This window comes from Ursus americanus, chromosome 25 (assembly GCF_024610735.1).
Source record: "Ursus americanus isolate L20-20 chromosome 25, mUrsAme1.1.p, whole genome shotgun sequence".
Classification (NCBI taxonomy): domain Eukaryota; kingdom Metazoa; phylum Chordata; class Mammalia; order Carnivora; family Ursidae; genus Ursus; species Ursus americanus.
Window position 1 is genome coordinate 41,807,613 of NC_142151.1, and position 16,605 is coordinate 41,824,217.

Here is a 16,605-nt window from a genome sequence, read left to right on the forward strand (position 1 = left end):
TATACAATTAAATGCTGTTCACTGACAGGAAAGCTAGGCTGTCACAAGCTCTTCACGGTTCTTTCCTGCCATCAGTCAGAAATTAAGCTATACCTAAATTACTAAATCAAAATTAGCTCCAAAGGTAAGGTTCTGGGAGGGTACTGCCATAGTAAAGGCAGAAAGGGGGTATATTATCTGTAGAGAATTTTTAAAACAATAATAAAATTGACTAAAAGGGCTATGCTTGTTATTGTCCTATAACAGACAGTTCTAAACAGTGTCAACGATAAAATACTGCCCACTGCCACCACCATTTTAAGGCTCAGCCCTTGCTCCCAAGAGATGAATGAACCTTGACATGGAAAAGGACATTGTGTCTGAGCTTTCCCCTTTTTCCCAAATTGTGTTTCAGTTGGTAAAAGGAAGCAATCAAAAAATACATGGCAAGCTGTAACAAGGAAACAGTGTTTTATTGGTTCCTACATATAAGTCATGTCGGGCATATTAATTGCACAGTATGGAAACTTAAAACTCAAGTAAAAGAATGGTTTGTTAGATTAAAAGATTACAGGGGAATTTCATGGGATATAATTAATTGCAGAAGTATAGTCAGGCCTCCCAAAAGCTGTCTTCTTAGCAACTCTGGGAGCTCTGCAGTTCTGCCTACCCAGAGTCCTGCTTTGGTTGCCATGTTTAGTGTTGGTGATGCCTTAAAGCCCTTTTTTTTTTTTTTTTAACCACCCCATGAGCCGGAGCCAGTGGTAAGAACTCCCTCCAGGTAGACAGAATTTCTGACAAATTTAAATGATAAATTCAGTGTGTGCCAGTTATTTTTCATGAAAGCTGAATTCCCAGTATCTGCAGGTCATAAACTTGAATAATTAATTCTTTGCCCTTTGAATCTACCTTCTGGTGCCTGCCATCCAGGGAGAGGCCTAACGCTGAGAGGACAGTTAAAAGTAATTTTCTGGACAGGGTGTAAACTTTCTGAAAGGTCATTAATGCACTTGAGAAGGATCAAGTCCTGTTGTTTGGTTTAACAACATAAAAGAAATATATTTGTACATCCTGCTTGCTTCGTCTTCCTTTACCTTTTGAATACTCTTCTCCATTTCCCACACCATGATGCGTTTCTGCTTTTTACCTCTGTGTGTCTGTGATTAAATGATGTATGCAGAAGATTACTTTAAATGGCAATTAGTTATGTTGTGGACATTAAGAATATACACATTCAGAACAAATGGAAAAGCACAATCTAAGGCAGATTGCTGTTTTGTTGGTTTTTTTTTTTTTTAAGATTTTATTTTTAAGTAATCTATACATCCAACATGAGGCTTGAACTCATGACCCCAAGATCAAGAGTTGCATGCTCTGTCTACTTACTGAGTCATCCAGATGCTCCAGATTGCTGTTTCTGACTTGGGAAAATTTTCCATTGATAGAATCATTCAGACTCAAAGATCTCTGTCACAGCATAGATGGCAGTAAAAATTACATTCTCTGGAAAATCATTCTGGATAACTCAGTTTGCTGTAAATACACAAAAAAATAGTGCCAAAGGGGCGCCTGGGTGGCGCAGTCGTTAGGCGTTTGCCTTCGGCTCAGGGCGTGATCCCAGAGTCCTGGGATCGAGCCCCACATCAGGCTCCTCCGTTGGGAGCCTGCTTCTTCCTCTCCCACTCCCCCTGCTTGTGTTCCCTCTCTCGCTGGCTGTCTCTCTCTGTCAAATAAATAAATAAAATCTTTAAAAAAAAAAAAAAGTGCCAAAGATCAGTGAAGTTTAAATACATTTTTATGACATTTGCAAGTATATTGGGTAAAACGGCATTTCTGTGTTAATTGTTCATAGAGTTAGGTTTTTTATTGTATAGGTAGCTAAGTTTTATACATGTACGTTTCTAGTCCATCTCCTTAAAAAGATTTATTTTCAAGATTAGCCCAAAACTTTAAAATATTATTTAATATTTGTTATTAAATTACTTAATATTATTGGGGTTTCCTTCACGTTTAACTAAAATAAAAGTCTGTTATCTAAATTTGTAATTTTAATGCACTTTTTAAATTTACAAATAGACTGTTTGATTATTTAGCAGGTAACATCTAAAGGAACTGGCTTAAATCCTAATGCCAAAGTATGGCAAGAAATTCCTCCTGGAAATACTGATGCCACTCAAGTAACTCATGGAACTGAAAGCTCTTGGCATGAAACAGCAGCCACATCAGGGTCTCATCCTGAGGGTACGTCCTAAATGCTTCATCAGTACAAATCATATTTTGGTTGAACATATGGCCAAATCAGTTTATAAAACTTTGGGGTGTATCTTCTGATTATTTGATTAAATATATTTATAAATGTTTAACATGTAGTTTGTACATAGTGCTTACTTATGTTTAGTATGAATGGATTGTCACTGATTTCACATAGTAGCTGTATCTTTGGGTCTGGCATTTAACCCACTTACGATATGGTAGTTATAAATTAGTTTTGATATACCGTCACTGGCAATGCTATTTACTCACTGTTTGACTTTGGGTAAATGACATAACTTCTCTGTTCTTGTTTCTTTTGTCTGTAAAACATTAATAATAATTACTTTGGCATAGGATTTTCTGAGAATCAAGTGAATAAAGTACATGAAGCTGCACATAGATAGTATACAGATAATGCTGTATAAGTTTAAATTATTGATAATCATTTTAGCTTGTCCATAATGGTAAACTTACGTTCCTCAGGAAGAGAACTCTTATTACAACCATGTGGACATTATCCCAACTGGTAGAATTCCTTAAAGTCTAATTATAGAAGACCTAGTGCCCAGAGTTCCTGAAGATAGGATTTAAAGAATTCCTATTTACTTTCAGTATGTTTTCTCTAATACAGGTAATACAGAGCTTTCAGATGATATGTGTAAGGAATATGAAGTAATGTATTCATCTTGTGAAGCCACCAGAAATACTATAGGCATTGAAGAATCAACCGATGGAATGATTTTAGGGCCAGAAGATCTGAGTTACCAAATATATGATGTTTCTGGTAAACTTTATGCTTTTATTGGTAAAACAAGCATACAGTACCCTAGTGTTTTTCCCCTATCATAGTTTTAATAAACCTTTGACATTCATCAATCTGTTTTTTTATTTGCAAAGAACTGTATGTTGATGAAATGCTACGTTATTTTTATAAGTACTATTTTCAAATGTACAAACATGAAACTTGTGATTTAAAAAGAATGTTTAAACATCCTATTAAAAGGGAGTGTGAAATTAAAGATAAAAGGAAAAAATAGTATAGTTAAAAGAGACCTGAATTATAATTTTTCAGAGAGCCCAGGTGTCTTGGTCTGTTAGTTGGGATCAGTGCAAGTTCTGTCAATTTCCCATTGCTTTTGTTAGTGTGAAATACATTTGTAAATGTGAATTTGCAGGGATTAATTTTGAGAAAATGGCTGTATTAAAAACATGGTTCTACTACAGTTCAACTTGTGAACTATTTTTTTCACATTTATTTAATTAGCATGGGTTAGTAGTTGGCTTGGATTTAAAATGGATGAGATTTAAAAGAAACTAACAATAGACCAAAGACCCCAACTACCAAACTTAATTTTTCTGATTTAAAGGATCTCTTTGGAAAATAAATGTAGTAAGGAGTACTGTTTTCTCTTGCTGCTTTAGTTCGTTCTGTGACTTCAGGCAAGATATATAAACCTTTGTCTTCAATTTCCTTATTTATTATAAATATTTGGACTAGATTTCTAAGTTTTGCCAATTTGTAACTTGATTTCTGAAGTGGCATGGGTGATACTTCCATGTAATAATTTAAGGTGGTAGGTTCTCCTCCCTACTGTGGTCATAATATACCTAATCACTGGGTACTTTAAACATAGAGTTGGTTTTAGTAATGTAGCAACCAGTTGGTATTTTAATAAGTTTCCTGTAATGACATTGAAAAGTTAAATGAAATTATTGCTCATTTTTAGGTAGCACATTTGGGTGGTTGGATTTTGTATTAGGATTGCATGTACATAGAAATAGAATGCTTATATTCATTTTTAATGAAGTAAATATCTTCTATCACTTTGAATCTTGAGTACTAAGACAAGGTAGTGGTAAAATCATGCACAAAATTTACTTATCTTTATATATACATTCTATTATCTGTATTTAAAGGAAATTAGCCTATGTAATCACTAATGCTTTTTTTAAGAAGAGGACAGATTACATGCTTTGAGTCTGTAATGTTTTGTGTAAGATTTTAATAAAAGAGTGATGGTTTTCCAGGCTTGAGTTCTGAAAAAAGTCTTGTGTTCTGGGTTTAAATACTTGAAGGCATAGAGGACTGTTAGAGTTGATTTGATCCTTTGGATGTTTGAGTGTTTTAAATATTCCTAGGAAGATAGAGTGCTCTATAATCAAGGAATGAAAAGAAAAGAGTATTAAGAGATAAAAGTTGAAGAAGTATGACTAACATCAGATTTAGTAACAATAATACAGATATGTATATCCCAGCTTGTTTAGCTAGTTCCTTCAAATTTAGATTACTATTACTTTTGTTCTTTGAGCTTTCATTAAAGGAGTAAGTAGTTACCACATTTTTAAAGTTTTTAGGGTAGAGTTTGACAATAGGGTAGCCAAGTACCTTTAGTATTAATGGTGCTTTGTTCATTACTTGCTACAATAATTTTAGACTGATCTGAAATCTATCTAAAGAAAGAATAGATAGGTTAAAATTCGACTTTGTTAGAATTCAGTTGAAATCTAAAAATAATAGTTTTGTTGTGAGTTTTAATTGTGTGTACTTTGTGATGCATTCTGAGTACAACTATATGTAATGTTTACTACCTATGGTAATTTGGTATTAACTTTTTTCCTCTGTTTTCTACCTTAAGGAGAAAGTAATTCAGCAATTTCTACAGAAGACCTAAAAGAATGTCTGAAGAAACAGTTGGAATTCTGTTTCTCCCGGTATGTTATTCATATTTTTTGAGATTTCTCATTTTTTGAATTGTTTGGTTAGTAGATGTAAAATACCTGTGAAATAGTGAAAGAATGGTGGTTTTAATTTCCTTCAGTGATGTATTTTCCTGATTTTTTTGGTATATTCTTTAGCATATTACTTAACTAAATTTAAAGATGTAGTCTCTAATTGAATATGCAAAGAATCTAGTCTTAGTAGAAGGATAATGAAATACTGGATTGGATTACTTTTGGATTGGCTATTGGATACTTTTCCTATAAACATATTCAGGTTTAGGGTTCTCAAAACAGTGGTTATCTCTTAATATATATTTTTAGTAGCTGGCTTATGTAACCTTTGATCATGGAGTTATGATGGGCATGGAATTTATGTTACTAGTATCTTCTATTAAATAAGGGTTTCTTTCAGGCAAACATTTCCAGATGTCTTTTTTTTTTTTTTTTAAGATTTTATTTATTTGTCAGAGAGCAAGAATAAGCGGGGGGAGCGGCAGGCAGAGGGAGAAGCAGGCTCCATGCTGAGCAGGGAGCCCAGTGTGGGACTCGATCCCAGGATCCTAAGGCAGATTCTTAACTGACTGGCCACCCAGGCATCTTTTTTTTTTTTTTTAAATTTAATTAATTTATTTATTTTAGAGAGAGAGTGCATGTGCGGGGCAAGGGGAAGGGCAGAGGGGGAGGGAGGGAATCTCAAGCCAACTCTGCACTGAGCACAAGCCTGACATGGGCCTTAATCTCATGACTCTGAGATTATGACCTGAGCCAAAACCAGGAGTTAGACACTTAACCAACTGAGCCATCCAGGAGCCCCCAAGAGGTCTTATTTACAGATAACAGTTATATAGGTATATTTTTAGTTTAGATGTCCTAAAACCTAGTGTTGTAAAACTGCCCCTTCTGAAATAGAAGTTTGGATATGCATGCAAAGGTAATGCCTTCTATTTTTCTATATGTGGTGAGAGGTAGAACCAGTAAACCAATTTTTCAAGCTAGAAACCTGGATTTTATCATAGACTTCTTTATTTCTTTTTTCCCTTTTTATTATTTTTTTAAATTTATTTACTTTCTAAGTAAGCTCTATGCCCAACATAGGGCTTGAACTCATGACCCTGAAATCAAGAGTCACGTGTTCCACCGACTGAGCCAGCCAGGTACCCCTAGACTTCTTTATTTCTTTACACATAATATACTCTTGACTCAGGTCTAGTTGATTCTTTATCCTAAATAGCTCCTCCTTTTTTCCCTTCCTTTTTATTCTTTGCCTTTATAATCTAGTGAGGATAAAACGATAAAAGCGGGAGTCTCTTTCTTTAGTCATTTGTTCCTGCAATACAATTCATTTTCTATAATATACTTCTAATAGTTATTTAAAAATCTTTGCCTACTAACTGGATCATTTGTGTGTCTGCTTATATTTGAGTTTTTTCTCTTTGTCGTAATGTCCTGCCTTTTTGCATGTCTTATAAATTTTGATTATATGCTGGACATTACATGTAAAAGCAGCTAGGAGCTGCAAGTGACATAATTTTTCCCTCTAGACAAGATTTGAGCTTTCCTTTGGTAGGCAGAAGCAGATTGATTGCTTCAGTCCAGTCAGGAATTGAACTGGGTTAGGACTGAGCAGCCACTTTAATTGGACTCAGTCTGCCTCTGATTTATCTCTGTTCCTTGGGCATGACCTTTTCAGTCGTTTGATTTAGAAGTCTGTTTTCTGCTACCTCAATCCTGAAACACCAAGGGAGATTTAGTCCTGTTCTTAAGAGGTTTGAGATTAGCTCTTTAGTCTCTTAACCCTGTAAGTTTCAAAATCTGGCAGATGTCTTGTGGGAGACACTTGTTTTGTGTTTGATGCAAGTTTCTTCCTTCCACTGGAACTTCCACAAAACCACAGAAATGTTAACTCTGCCTTTTCAGCCTGGCTCCAGTTTCCCATCTTCCTCCTTAGAACTCAGGAAATGTTATATGGGGGGAAATCTGCTGTATGTTAGGAGCTCCTTTAGTTTCCAGTTTCCAGTGCCAGTTCTGTGCAACTGCCTAAAGCTCTGCTGTTTCCCTTTGGTCCCAGATCTGCAGACCCCTCAGGTAAGAAAGATCATCTTTCTGGAATTTCATTTTGTTCTTGTAGCTTCTTTCCTTCATCTCCTGAAGTGTGATTTTTGTAATTTAGCCAGGCTGTTTCAGTTTTTGCAACAGGAGCACTGGTTTGTCATGGTCTACCACGTCTTACTCAGAACTTTGATACAGTTCAAACCAACTATGCAATTGACACTTTTGGCTCAGCAAAATTGTTATTAGTACATATCGAGTATTAGTCATGAGTAGTCAAATCATAGGTGTGATTTATATCCATTAATTTGACTTCTGATGAGATATAATTTCTTAAAAGAGTTTGACCAAGGTTGGGGTGCCTGGGTGGCTCAGTCGGTTAAGCATCTGACTTCAGCTCAGGTCATGACCTCAGAATCATGGGATCGAACCCTGCGTCGGGCTCCGTGCTCAGCATGGAGTCTGCTTCTCCCTCTCCCTCTGACCCTACCCCTGCTCATGCACAATCACGCACACATGCTCTCTCACTCTCTCTCAAATAAATAAAATCTTTTAAAAAAAGGTTTGGGGTGCCTGAGTGGCTCATTCGTTAAGCATCTGCCTTCAGCTCGGGTCATGAGTTCAGCATCAGGCTCCCTGCTCAGTAGGGAGTCTTGCTTCTCCCTCTACCCCTTCCCCGTGCTCGTGATCTCTCTCTCTCATGCTGTCTCTCGCTCTCTTTCTCAGATTAAAAAAAAAAAAAAAAAGGTTTGACCAAGGTTTTATAACAACAGACACGCTAAAAGTCAGAGTTGATTTAGGCTACAACTTTTTAGTTGTGTAAATATGTGGACAGGGGCACCTGGGCGGCTCAGTCAGTTTAGCATCCAGCTCTTGATTTCAGCTCAGGTCATGATCTCAGGCTTGTAAGATCAAGCCCGTGTTGGGGTCTGCTCTGGGCATAGAGCCTGCCTAAGATTCTGTCTCTCCTCTCCCTCTGCCCCTCCCTCTATAATAAATAGCAAAAAAAGAATATCTTGGTGAAGGTATTATTACTGTGTTCCTCCTTTTATGCTAAAGTGAGTTTAACTTTTGCTGGTATCTTCTCTATTATTTTTTGTCCCCAAAACAACCTGTTGACAGTTGTAATTTTTAAAAAGTAATTACTTTATTTTAATTAAACTTGAATGTAGAGGCCTTTGGCCCTACCCTTTGCCAGGCACTAGTGCCTTGTACATTTTGAACAACAAAGATTCTTCATGGAACCTGTATTCTGGCTGGAGGAAACAAAAAAAACCAATTTTTTAAAAAGCATAATAAACACCTTAGAAATGTGCTAGGTGATAAGCACTATGGAAAAAAATTTAGAGCACTGTAAGCAAGAGAAGGGGAATCGAGTGCTTGGGTGGTTTCAGTTTTAAATAGGGTCATTCAGAAAAGAGGGCTTTTAAGCAAAGACAGCTATTTATAACTAGACTGCTTCAAAGATCTGATGTGAATAAAACAAGATGAGTATGATTTTACTTCAATTTGTTACGTAAGATTTTATATGTAAGATAGAAGTGTTTATATCTTTTTTAGAAATGTATCTTAAAGGATCATTTTCAATGTTTTAAATTTAGTTTTAAATTTATTAAATTTAAATAAAAAGCCAAACATACTTAAAAAATACAATCATTTGGAAATTTTAAATCCTTTACAGTTAAACTTATAGTCGAAGCTGTAATTTTCCCCCATATACATATTCTAACATCAGTGATAAAGTGTTTATAAGATGGAACTACACTGTATATAATATTTTATTAAGCCTCTTTCCATATCAGTATACTTCCATACAGTTCCCTTGTTCAAAACTTTTGGGAATTTACATCGAAAACCGGGGATGTACTGTATGGTGACTAACATAATATAATAAAAAATCATTATAAAAAAAAAAAACTTTTGGGCATGATGTATTTGGTGATTCAGAAACTTTCTGAAAGTTGTTAGAGTGTATTTGTTGTGTATGGGTATTTTCATAGTTCACTGTGTTATTTCTGGTAAAATAATTTTGTTTAACTAGACTTAGTGACAAAAGTGAATAAGGCACCTCTTTAGGTGCTTTTTGAGAATTCTTTGTTTTATGGGACTCTTGATTTTGTTTATTCCTTTCAGAGAAAATTTGTCAAAGGATCTTTACCTGATATCTCAAATGGACAGTGATCAGTTCATCCCAATTTGGACAGTTGCCAACATGGAAGAAATAAAAAAGCTGACCACGGACCCTGATCTAATTCTTGAAGTGTTGAGATGTAAATCCTACCTTTTAGCTTATTTTTTAAAGTCAAAAAGCTAAATATTCTTTTGATTTCTGATCAGGGAATTTTTTGCTTTTGTTGGCCATTTATTTTTGTTTTTTTAAATTGTAGTTGACATATAATGTATTTTTTCAGGTATACAACATAGTGATTCCACAATTCTATACATTAAGCTATGTTCACCAGGCAGGACATTGTTAACTATTTTTTGTTATTCTGTTGTAATAATTTATTTTTACTGACTTGGTATATAGCTTCCATATCAATTCTGTACCTTGGTGGTTCATCTTGATACCCACTTAAGTATAAGCAATTAATCTCAGTTTACTAGGCTGTTAGAAAGTTATATGTATCATTATCACATCTTCTAAAGCATTGTTTCAAACTTTTGAACCCAAGTAAGGAGTACATTTTACATTATGGCCCAGCAGACACACACACCACCTACCCACATACAACTGAAATGTTAATTATTCAGATTAATACTAAATGCTTGGAATTGGCTCTTTTGCTTTGTTTTGTTTTCTAAATTGATTTCACAACCTGTTAGAGAATTGCAGTCTGTAGTTTGACAAATACTAAAGTTTGGTGTAGAATTCGAGGTTCTAAGCATTTTTAATGGTTTTTGTGTCTTATTATCAGTATTTCTTGCTAACCTTTCTTAGCAAAACCTTACCAAAGTTTTAACTACTTGACTGAATAAAGGCAGCTCTTCACTTTGATATGAAATGTGTTGTTGAAAATGTTTAAAAGTTAAATACACCCAAGTCCAATAATAGGCTTATATGAGAGTAGAAGATTTCCATTCTCAGAGGGCTGAAAACATTTATGAAATCTCTGGTTTGTGCAGTGGTTTCTTAAAACAACCCAGTCTTGTCATCAGAAAAAAAAATCAGCCAAGAGACCAGCAGAATCTTCCACTTAAGGGCTAGAACCTAGTGCTTAAACCCAGCTCTTCTTCCCTGTTTCTTTTATTCTTACTGCTTACCTGTTCAGAGAGATGTGGCATATTATTTCTCTGAAGGGACTAGAAATAACAGTTTTCACTTGATGATACTATCTTCATTACATATTTCCTCAAAATCAGCATCTAAAAGATGGCTTCTCAGTGTCTGTAATAGTATGTAAGAATAAATATGTTAAAATCAAGGGAAGTTATAATCATTTGAGTTTAATTCTTGGTTTAAGTGCTTCTTAGACTTGAATTTTAAGAAGAATTTCTTCACATGTCAGAAGGCAATACTGTAATCCATTTACAAGAGTGGAATGCAAATACACTGATTTTTATTATCTCCAGAAATCCAGAATTCACTAATTGTCCACAAGGCAATTTTGCCTTGTTAGATATGTGTCGTATACTCCTGAAAGTTTTTCAGCCCCGACACAGTGCCAAGACACAAATAGGTACTCTGTGTATTTGTTCAAAGAATAACATTTGACAGTGTTTCTTATATATTAATCTCAAAGTATTTTGTTATAACTGTAATCTTTGGTTCTATAATTTAATTTCTTGAGGATATTAGGCTCTGCTAATTTATTTACTTGCAAATAGAAATAAAGAGTTTTTAATGGCAATATTAATATCTCTCCTTGTCACTTTTGAATGAAACGCTTTTTTAAATTTTAGCTTCTCCTATGGTACAAGTTGATGAGAAGGGCGAGAAAGTGAGACCAAGTCATAAGCGTTGTATTGTGATTCTTAGAGAGATTCCTGAAACGACACCTATAGAGGTAAATTATTAAGCATTGTTAAAGCTAAGTGTTCCTTATCTGTTTAAATGGAGGTAAACAGTAAGTCAGTGCCCTCGCATCGTTATGTGAATAGGATAAATTTTGTTTTGTAAATTCTGAAACACTGGAAGAATGGTACAGAGGGAGGAGAAAGATATATTTCCATGTTCTTAGAATGGTAGACTGAGTATTGCTATGTTACTAGTTCTCAATTTATTGATTTGACTGGCAGTTAAAATATAAATAGGCTCTTTTGGGAACTTGAGTATTCATTTGAAAGAATAAACTTAGGAATGAAGAAGAAAAAGAGTCAAGACTAATTCTAGCTAGCAAATATAAAGCAGACTTGCAGTCATCAAGATGGTGTGGTACAGATACAGGAATAAAATAATACTTGAATGAAACAATATAATCCTGAAATAGACCCTTTTATATAGTAATGTGTGTATGATAACATTTATTTAATAATTAGTTTCTACAGAGTATTGTGCTGTGTACTTTATGGTAATTTAAAGACCAGGGTTTTGTTATCTGTGTTTTATAGATAAAGTAACTGAGCCTTAGTATGGTTAAATAACTTGCCTAAGGACACATGGGCTGTTTAAATGACAGAATCTGATTTGAACTTGCTCTTTCTGATTCCAAAGCCCATGTTTCTTAACCAGTGAACCACAGAACTTCACACTAAGTTGCCATGTTAATGATAATAAGTTAAAAATGAGGAGGATTAATTAGTAATGATAATATGGTAATTGGTTAGCCTTTTAAAAAAGAATTTTTAGACTCTTGCCACCTAATAAATTTGGCACATTAGTAGTTAATCTTTTTGCCCAGATTCATTCAGTATTAACTGTCCAGAATGAATATTTCCTAAACTTAGAAACAGTGAGAGAAATTAGAAAAGAAACTGTCACTAGATAGATCTTCTATTTAAAATTATGAACTATATGTCAAAAGTAACAAATTGAAAGGAAAATTGCAGAATGGGAAGAATATTTGCATTATTAAGAAACAGTGTAGAATATATGAGCCTGCACTCTAAAGCCAAGCTGCCTGGATTTAAATTCCAGCTTTTTACTTGAAAGCTCTATGATCTTGCATAAGTTACATAACCTCTTTTGCTTTGGTTTTTTCCCATCTGTTAAATGGGATAATAGTAAAAAGTAACTCATAAAATTCTGAGAAATAAGTGAGTTAGTATATAAAGAATTTAGAGAAGTACTTGGCATGTAAAACAAATTTAAGATTAGCCAATATTATCATTTTTATAGTTACTGTAATTTATATTCTGAATACAGAAACAGTCACACACATGAAAAGCAATAAATGAAAAGGAACAAGGCAGCAATATACTGTTTATTAGAAAAAAGTAAAGGAACTGCAGATGACTAAGATAGCCAGAGAAAGTCAGCTTAGGCAATAATCACTGAAATTTGAATTAAAATGAGGGATTTGGGGTGGTGACCTTAAAGGTTTCTTGTCAGGTGGAAAAAATTACTTTAGATCCAGACTTCTTTTTTTATACTTGGGAAAGTAAATCTCTGAACATAACTCTTCCTAAAGAATAATAAAGGCTGAAAATAAAAAGATTTAAATAAATGAATCAATTCATTATATAAAGAGAATTAGAAATGTTTGGAGAATATCAATGGATTTTTGAAGGTAGAGATCAGTGGGTTGCAGTCCCACAGATAGTTCTACAGAAATGTAAGTCTGGACTGGATGAGAATTTTATTAACTGAACTTGGTGATATTTCCCCAATTTCACAAATGTCACAAAACTCAGCCGGTTACACACTGCTTATTTCGAGTAGTATTTGACCGAAGCAAATTTCAGCATAAGTAGAGACGTTATTTTTTTAATTCAGTTGTAGTAAAAATTTGAGGGAGTTAGAATACAGGTTAGACTTTACTGTTATCATGTTGCTTGTCCCATATTTGTTCTAGGTTTCAGTTATTGGAATTTCAGTTTCAGTTAGGTAAAGTGAAGATACCTTTGCACAGAGTTTGTATCTGTGACTCTGATGTAGACAGAACATCTGGATTGAATGAGAATGCATGAAAATAAATGAAGGGAAAAAAATGCATGAAAATGTTAATGGAGGACATACTTTTCCTGTTTTGGATAATAGCAGGTCTAGAGAGATTTTACTGTTAAGGAAAATTTAGCTTGCCGCTAAGTGAAATCCTTCAGTTTTGCTGATATTAAAATAAGATTCTATCTCTAAATCATGTACAAATTTACACTTAAGTTTTTCTTTTTTAGGAAGTTAAAGCTTTGTTCAAGAATGAAAACTGCCCCAAGGTGATAAGCTGTGAGTTCGCCCATAATAGCAACTGGTATATCACTTTCCAGTCAGACACAGATGCACAACAGGTGAGAAGAAAACTTCTCTTCTGATTTGAAGTCCTAGTGGTAGAAGAGGTAGTGGTACATTTTAACTGAGAGAATACGTGCTCACAGCAGTGTTTGTAAAGACTGTTGAGCTATTGAGCACCTTGTTCACCTTTTTGGTGGTACTTCTTAATTGGTTTCCTTTTTGATCATTTTCCTAAAGCTTTTTCAATTTCAATTTAAGAAGTTTGTTTCCTATCAGTAAAAAAATTAACACAATTTTAAAATTAATTTAAAGATTGGGAACCATGTACTCAGTAGTTGGTATTTCTAGTATGTACATACTAGGCCCACAATAAATATGTAACTTCCTTTCTGATTCTTGGGGATTTTGACATTAATGATTTACTCTTGTTGTCGTGTCCAACTTAAAGAGAAGTAATAATCCATTGAAACATAAAAACGAAAATATATCTGATAGCATTTTAAAACCACTGATTGATTGATTGATTGATTTTTAAAGTAAACTCGACTCCCAGTGTGGAGCTCAAAGTCTCGATCCCAAGATCAAGAGTTGCATACTCCACCAACTGAGTCAGCCAGACACCCCACTGATTTTTTTTTCCTTTAATTCTTCATCTTAGAAGACTGTCTGATTGAACCATTTTTAAATAAATATGTAGTGATATTTTGGGTCTGTTTGGAGTTTGTGCATTTTTTTCTGCATTGATCCATAGTAGCTAATCTACAGTAAATGTGAACTTCAGCTGGGGTGTTTTTACTTTTTCATTCCTTATCACCTGCATAATGGAATTGACTTCAGAATTTTTTATTGTTTAGTTTGGAGATGGTTGCTAATACCAAACTGTTGATAGAATAAAGATGGCTTTAATGAAGTGTTTGAATGCTAATAAAAGTTATTTTCTGCTTTGTTAACAGGCTTTTAAATACTTAAGAGAAGAAGTTAAAACATTTCAGGGCAAGCCAATTATGGTAAGAAAATATTTGTAAGTAGAGCTAGTGTTAGGAAAATTTTTGTTTCTTGTCTATTTGAGAATTTAAAACACATATGGATAATATTTTATAAAACCTATAATGATTTTAGGGGCGCCTGGGTAGCGCAGTCGTTAAGTGTCTGCCTTTGGCTCAGGGCGTGATCCCGGCGTTATGGGATCGAGCCCCACATCAGGCTCCTCTGTTACGAGCCTGCTTCTTCCTCTCTCACTCCCCCTGCTTGTGTTCCCTCTCTCGCTGGCTGTCTCTCTCTCTGTCAAATAAATAAATAAAATCTTAAAAAAAAAAAAAAAAACAACCTATAATGATTTTAAAGAAATTTCATATGATGTGCTAGAAAATTAGTTGATAGGGTAGCAATTCTTTCAAAAAGCCTACCTTTACACAGCATGAAGTGACAACTTAAAAGGTAATCAGAATGAAGAGCAGGAATAATTTTTTAGTAACAAAGGTGGAAAACTTTCTTAATACTGTCATCCTCATCTCAAAATTAATTGCATCACCACATTGCTGACACTTGCTCGCTGTCTTTACAGGTCTTATCTTTTCTCAGATCCCGTGGAATCTACCTTTAAAACTTGTTTCAGTTATTACTGCCATTGTTTAGGCTTGAGCAATTAGAGTAGCCTTTTAACTGTTATGCCTTCAGCTTTCCCCCACTTTTCCATTTTCCATTTGCTCCCAGAGCTACCATCTAAAATAGAATCCTAGGGCACCTGGTGGCTCAGTCATTTAAGCATCCAACTCTTGATTTTAGCTCAGCTCTTGATTGCAGGTCGTGAGTTCAAGCCCCTGCCATTGGGCTCTGTGCTGGGCATGGAGCATACTTTAAAAAAAATAAAAATAAATACAAAGAATAGAATCCTGAGCATTCACTTACTTTGGTACTTTTGGTTACTTTCACATGCTACTTATTCCCTGTGTAATATGATGATGATGATGATTTGTGAATGCAATACAATATTCTGTTGAGCTCGTTATATGTATCAGTTTCTATTCTAAACACTTTATAGCATCATTTAATTCTTACAAGAACTTCATAAGGTGGGTACTCTTGTTTTCTCCATTTTATGGTAAGGAAAGTGAGGTATGAGAGTTACCTACTCAGCTTCAGACAACTAGTAAGTGGAAGAACCAAGATGAGAGAAGCTTACATTTTTTAAGAGCTTGTATGTCAGGCATTGTTCTAAGGACTGGACATATTTAAATCTCATTATTGGTGTGTGGTAGGTGGTATTATTACCTTCTGTTTTAGAGATGAAGATACCTGCCGTTTGTCATTCTGTTTCCTCTGCTTCTCCCTATTATCTCCCTCCCCTACATGAGGCTATAAAGATCTTCTAGGTCTTCTAATAGCTTTAACATTTTATATGTCAGATTTAGGTCTTTGATACATCTGGAATTAATTTAATGTACAGGATATGATAGAAATCTAATTTTTTCCATAAATGGAAAGGCAGTTGTCTCAACACTTAACAATTTGGTCTGTCCTTCCACAACTTGTGTGTGATGTTGCATCTATCAGATCTGCTTTAGGTTCTCTATCAGTCTTTTCTTTATTGAACCAATATCACTGTTTTAATTATCTTAGGTTTAGAATATCCTTTGTCCTAATGAGAATCATCCCTCCTTACTTGTATTTTTTAAGACTGTCTTGGTTATTCTTAGACCCTTTTTTTTCCATATGACTTTTAGAATGTTTGTCTAATACTAACAAACAACCAAACAAAAACCATATTGGAATTAATGGAACTATATTTGATTTATTGGAGACAGTGGCAGTTTTACCCTGCACTATTCAATATTGTGGTAACATTATGATATATTTCTTTATTAATTGAGGTCCTTTGTGTTTTATAATTTCTTCCCTAAAGTAGTTTTTGTTGCTTTTTCCCTCTCCTTGGTATCTTAGTGATTGATATTTATTTGTTTATTATTATTATTATTATTATTATTATTATTATTATTATTTTAAGACCTTATTTATTTGAGAGAGAGCAAATGAGAGACCACAAGCGGAGGGAGAGGGAGAAGTACACTCCCCGCTGAGCAGGGAGCCCCATGTAAGGCTCCATCCCAGGACCCTGGGATCATGACCTGAGCTGAAGGCAGATGTTTAACCAACTGAGCCACCCAGGCACCCCAGTGATCTTTTTTAAAAAATGTCACTGTCTGCAGGAACCTTGCTGAATTCCTTTATTATATCTAATGGAGATTATCTGTCAGCATATCATCTACAAATAATCA

At 34.5% G+C, this 16,605-nt stretch overlaps 1 protein-coding gene across 6 annotated transcripts in view; it reads left to right on the forward strand.

Annotated features, from left to right (window-relative positions):
* Positions 1–16,605, forward strand: part of LARP4 (La ribonucleoprotein 4) — a 191,731-nt gene that overhangs the window by 143,483 nt on the left and 31,643 nt on the right. For 5 of the 6 annotated variants that reach the window (XM_087855829.1, XM_087855827.1, XM_087855832.1 and 2 more), the window contains 7 exons: positions 2,073–2,220; positions 2,864–3,016; positions 4,869–4,944; positions 9,136–9,272; positions 10,906–11,009; positions 13,276–13,386; positions 14,284–14,337. In XM_087855829.1, coding sequence (XP_087711955.1) covers positions 2,073–2,220; positions 2,864–3,016; positions 4,869–4,944; positions 9,136–9,272; positions 10,906–11,009; positions 13,276–13,386; positions 14,284–14,337 — 783 coding nt within the window. The remainder of the gene's footprint in view (positions 1–2,072; positions 2,221–2,863; positions 3,017–4,868; positions 4,945–9,135; positions 9,273–10,905; positions 11,010–13,275; positions 13,387–14,283; positions 14,338–16,605) is intronic. The other variant, XM_087855828.1, reaches the window with a different exon arrangement.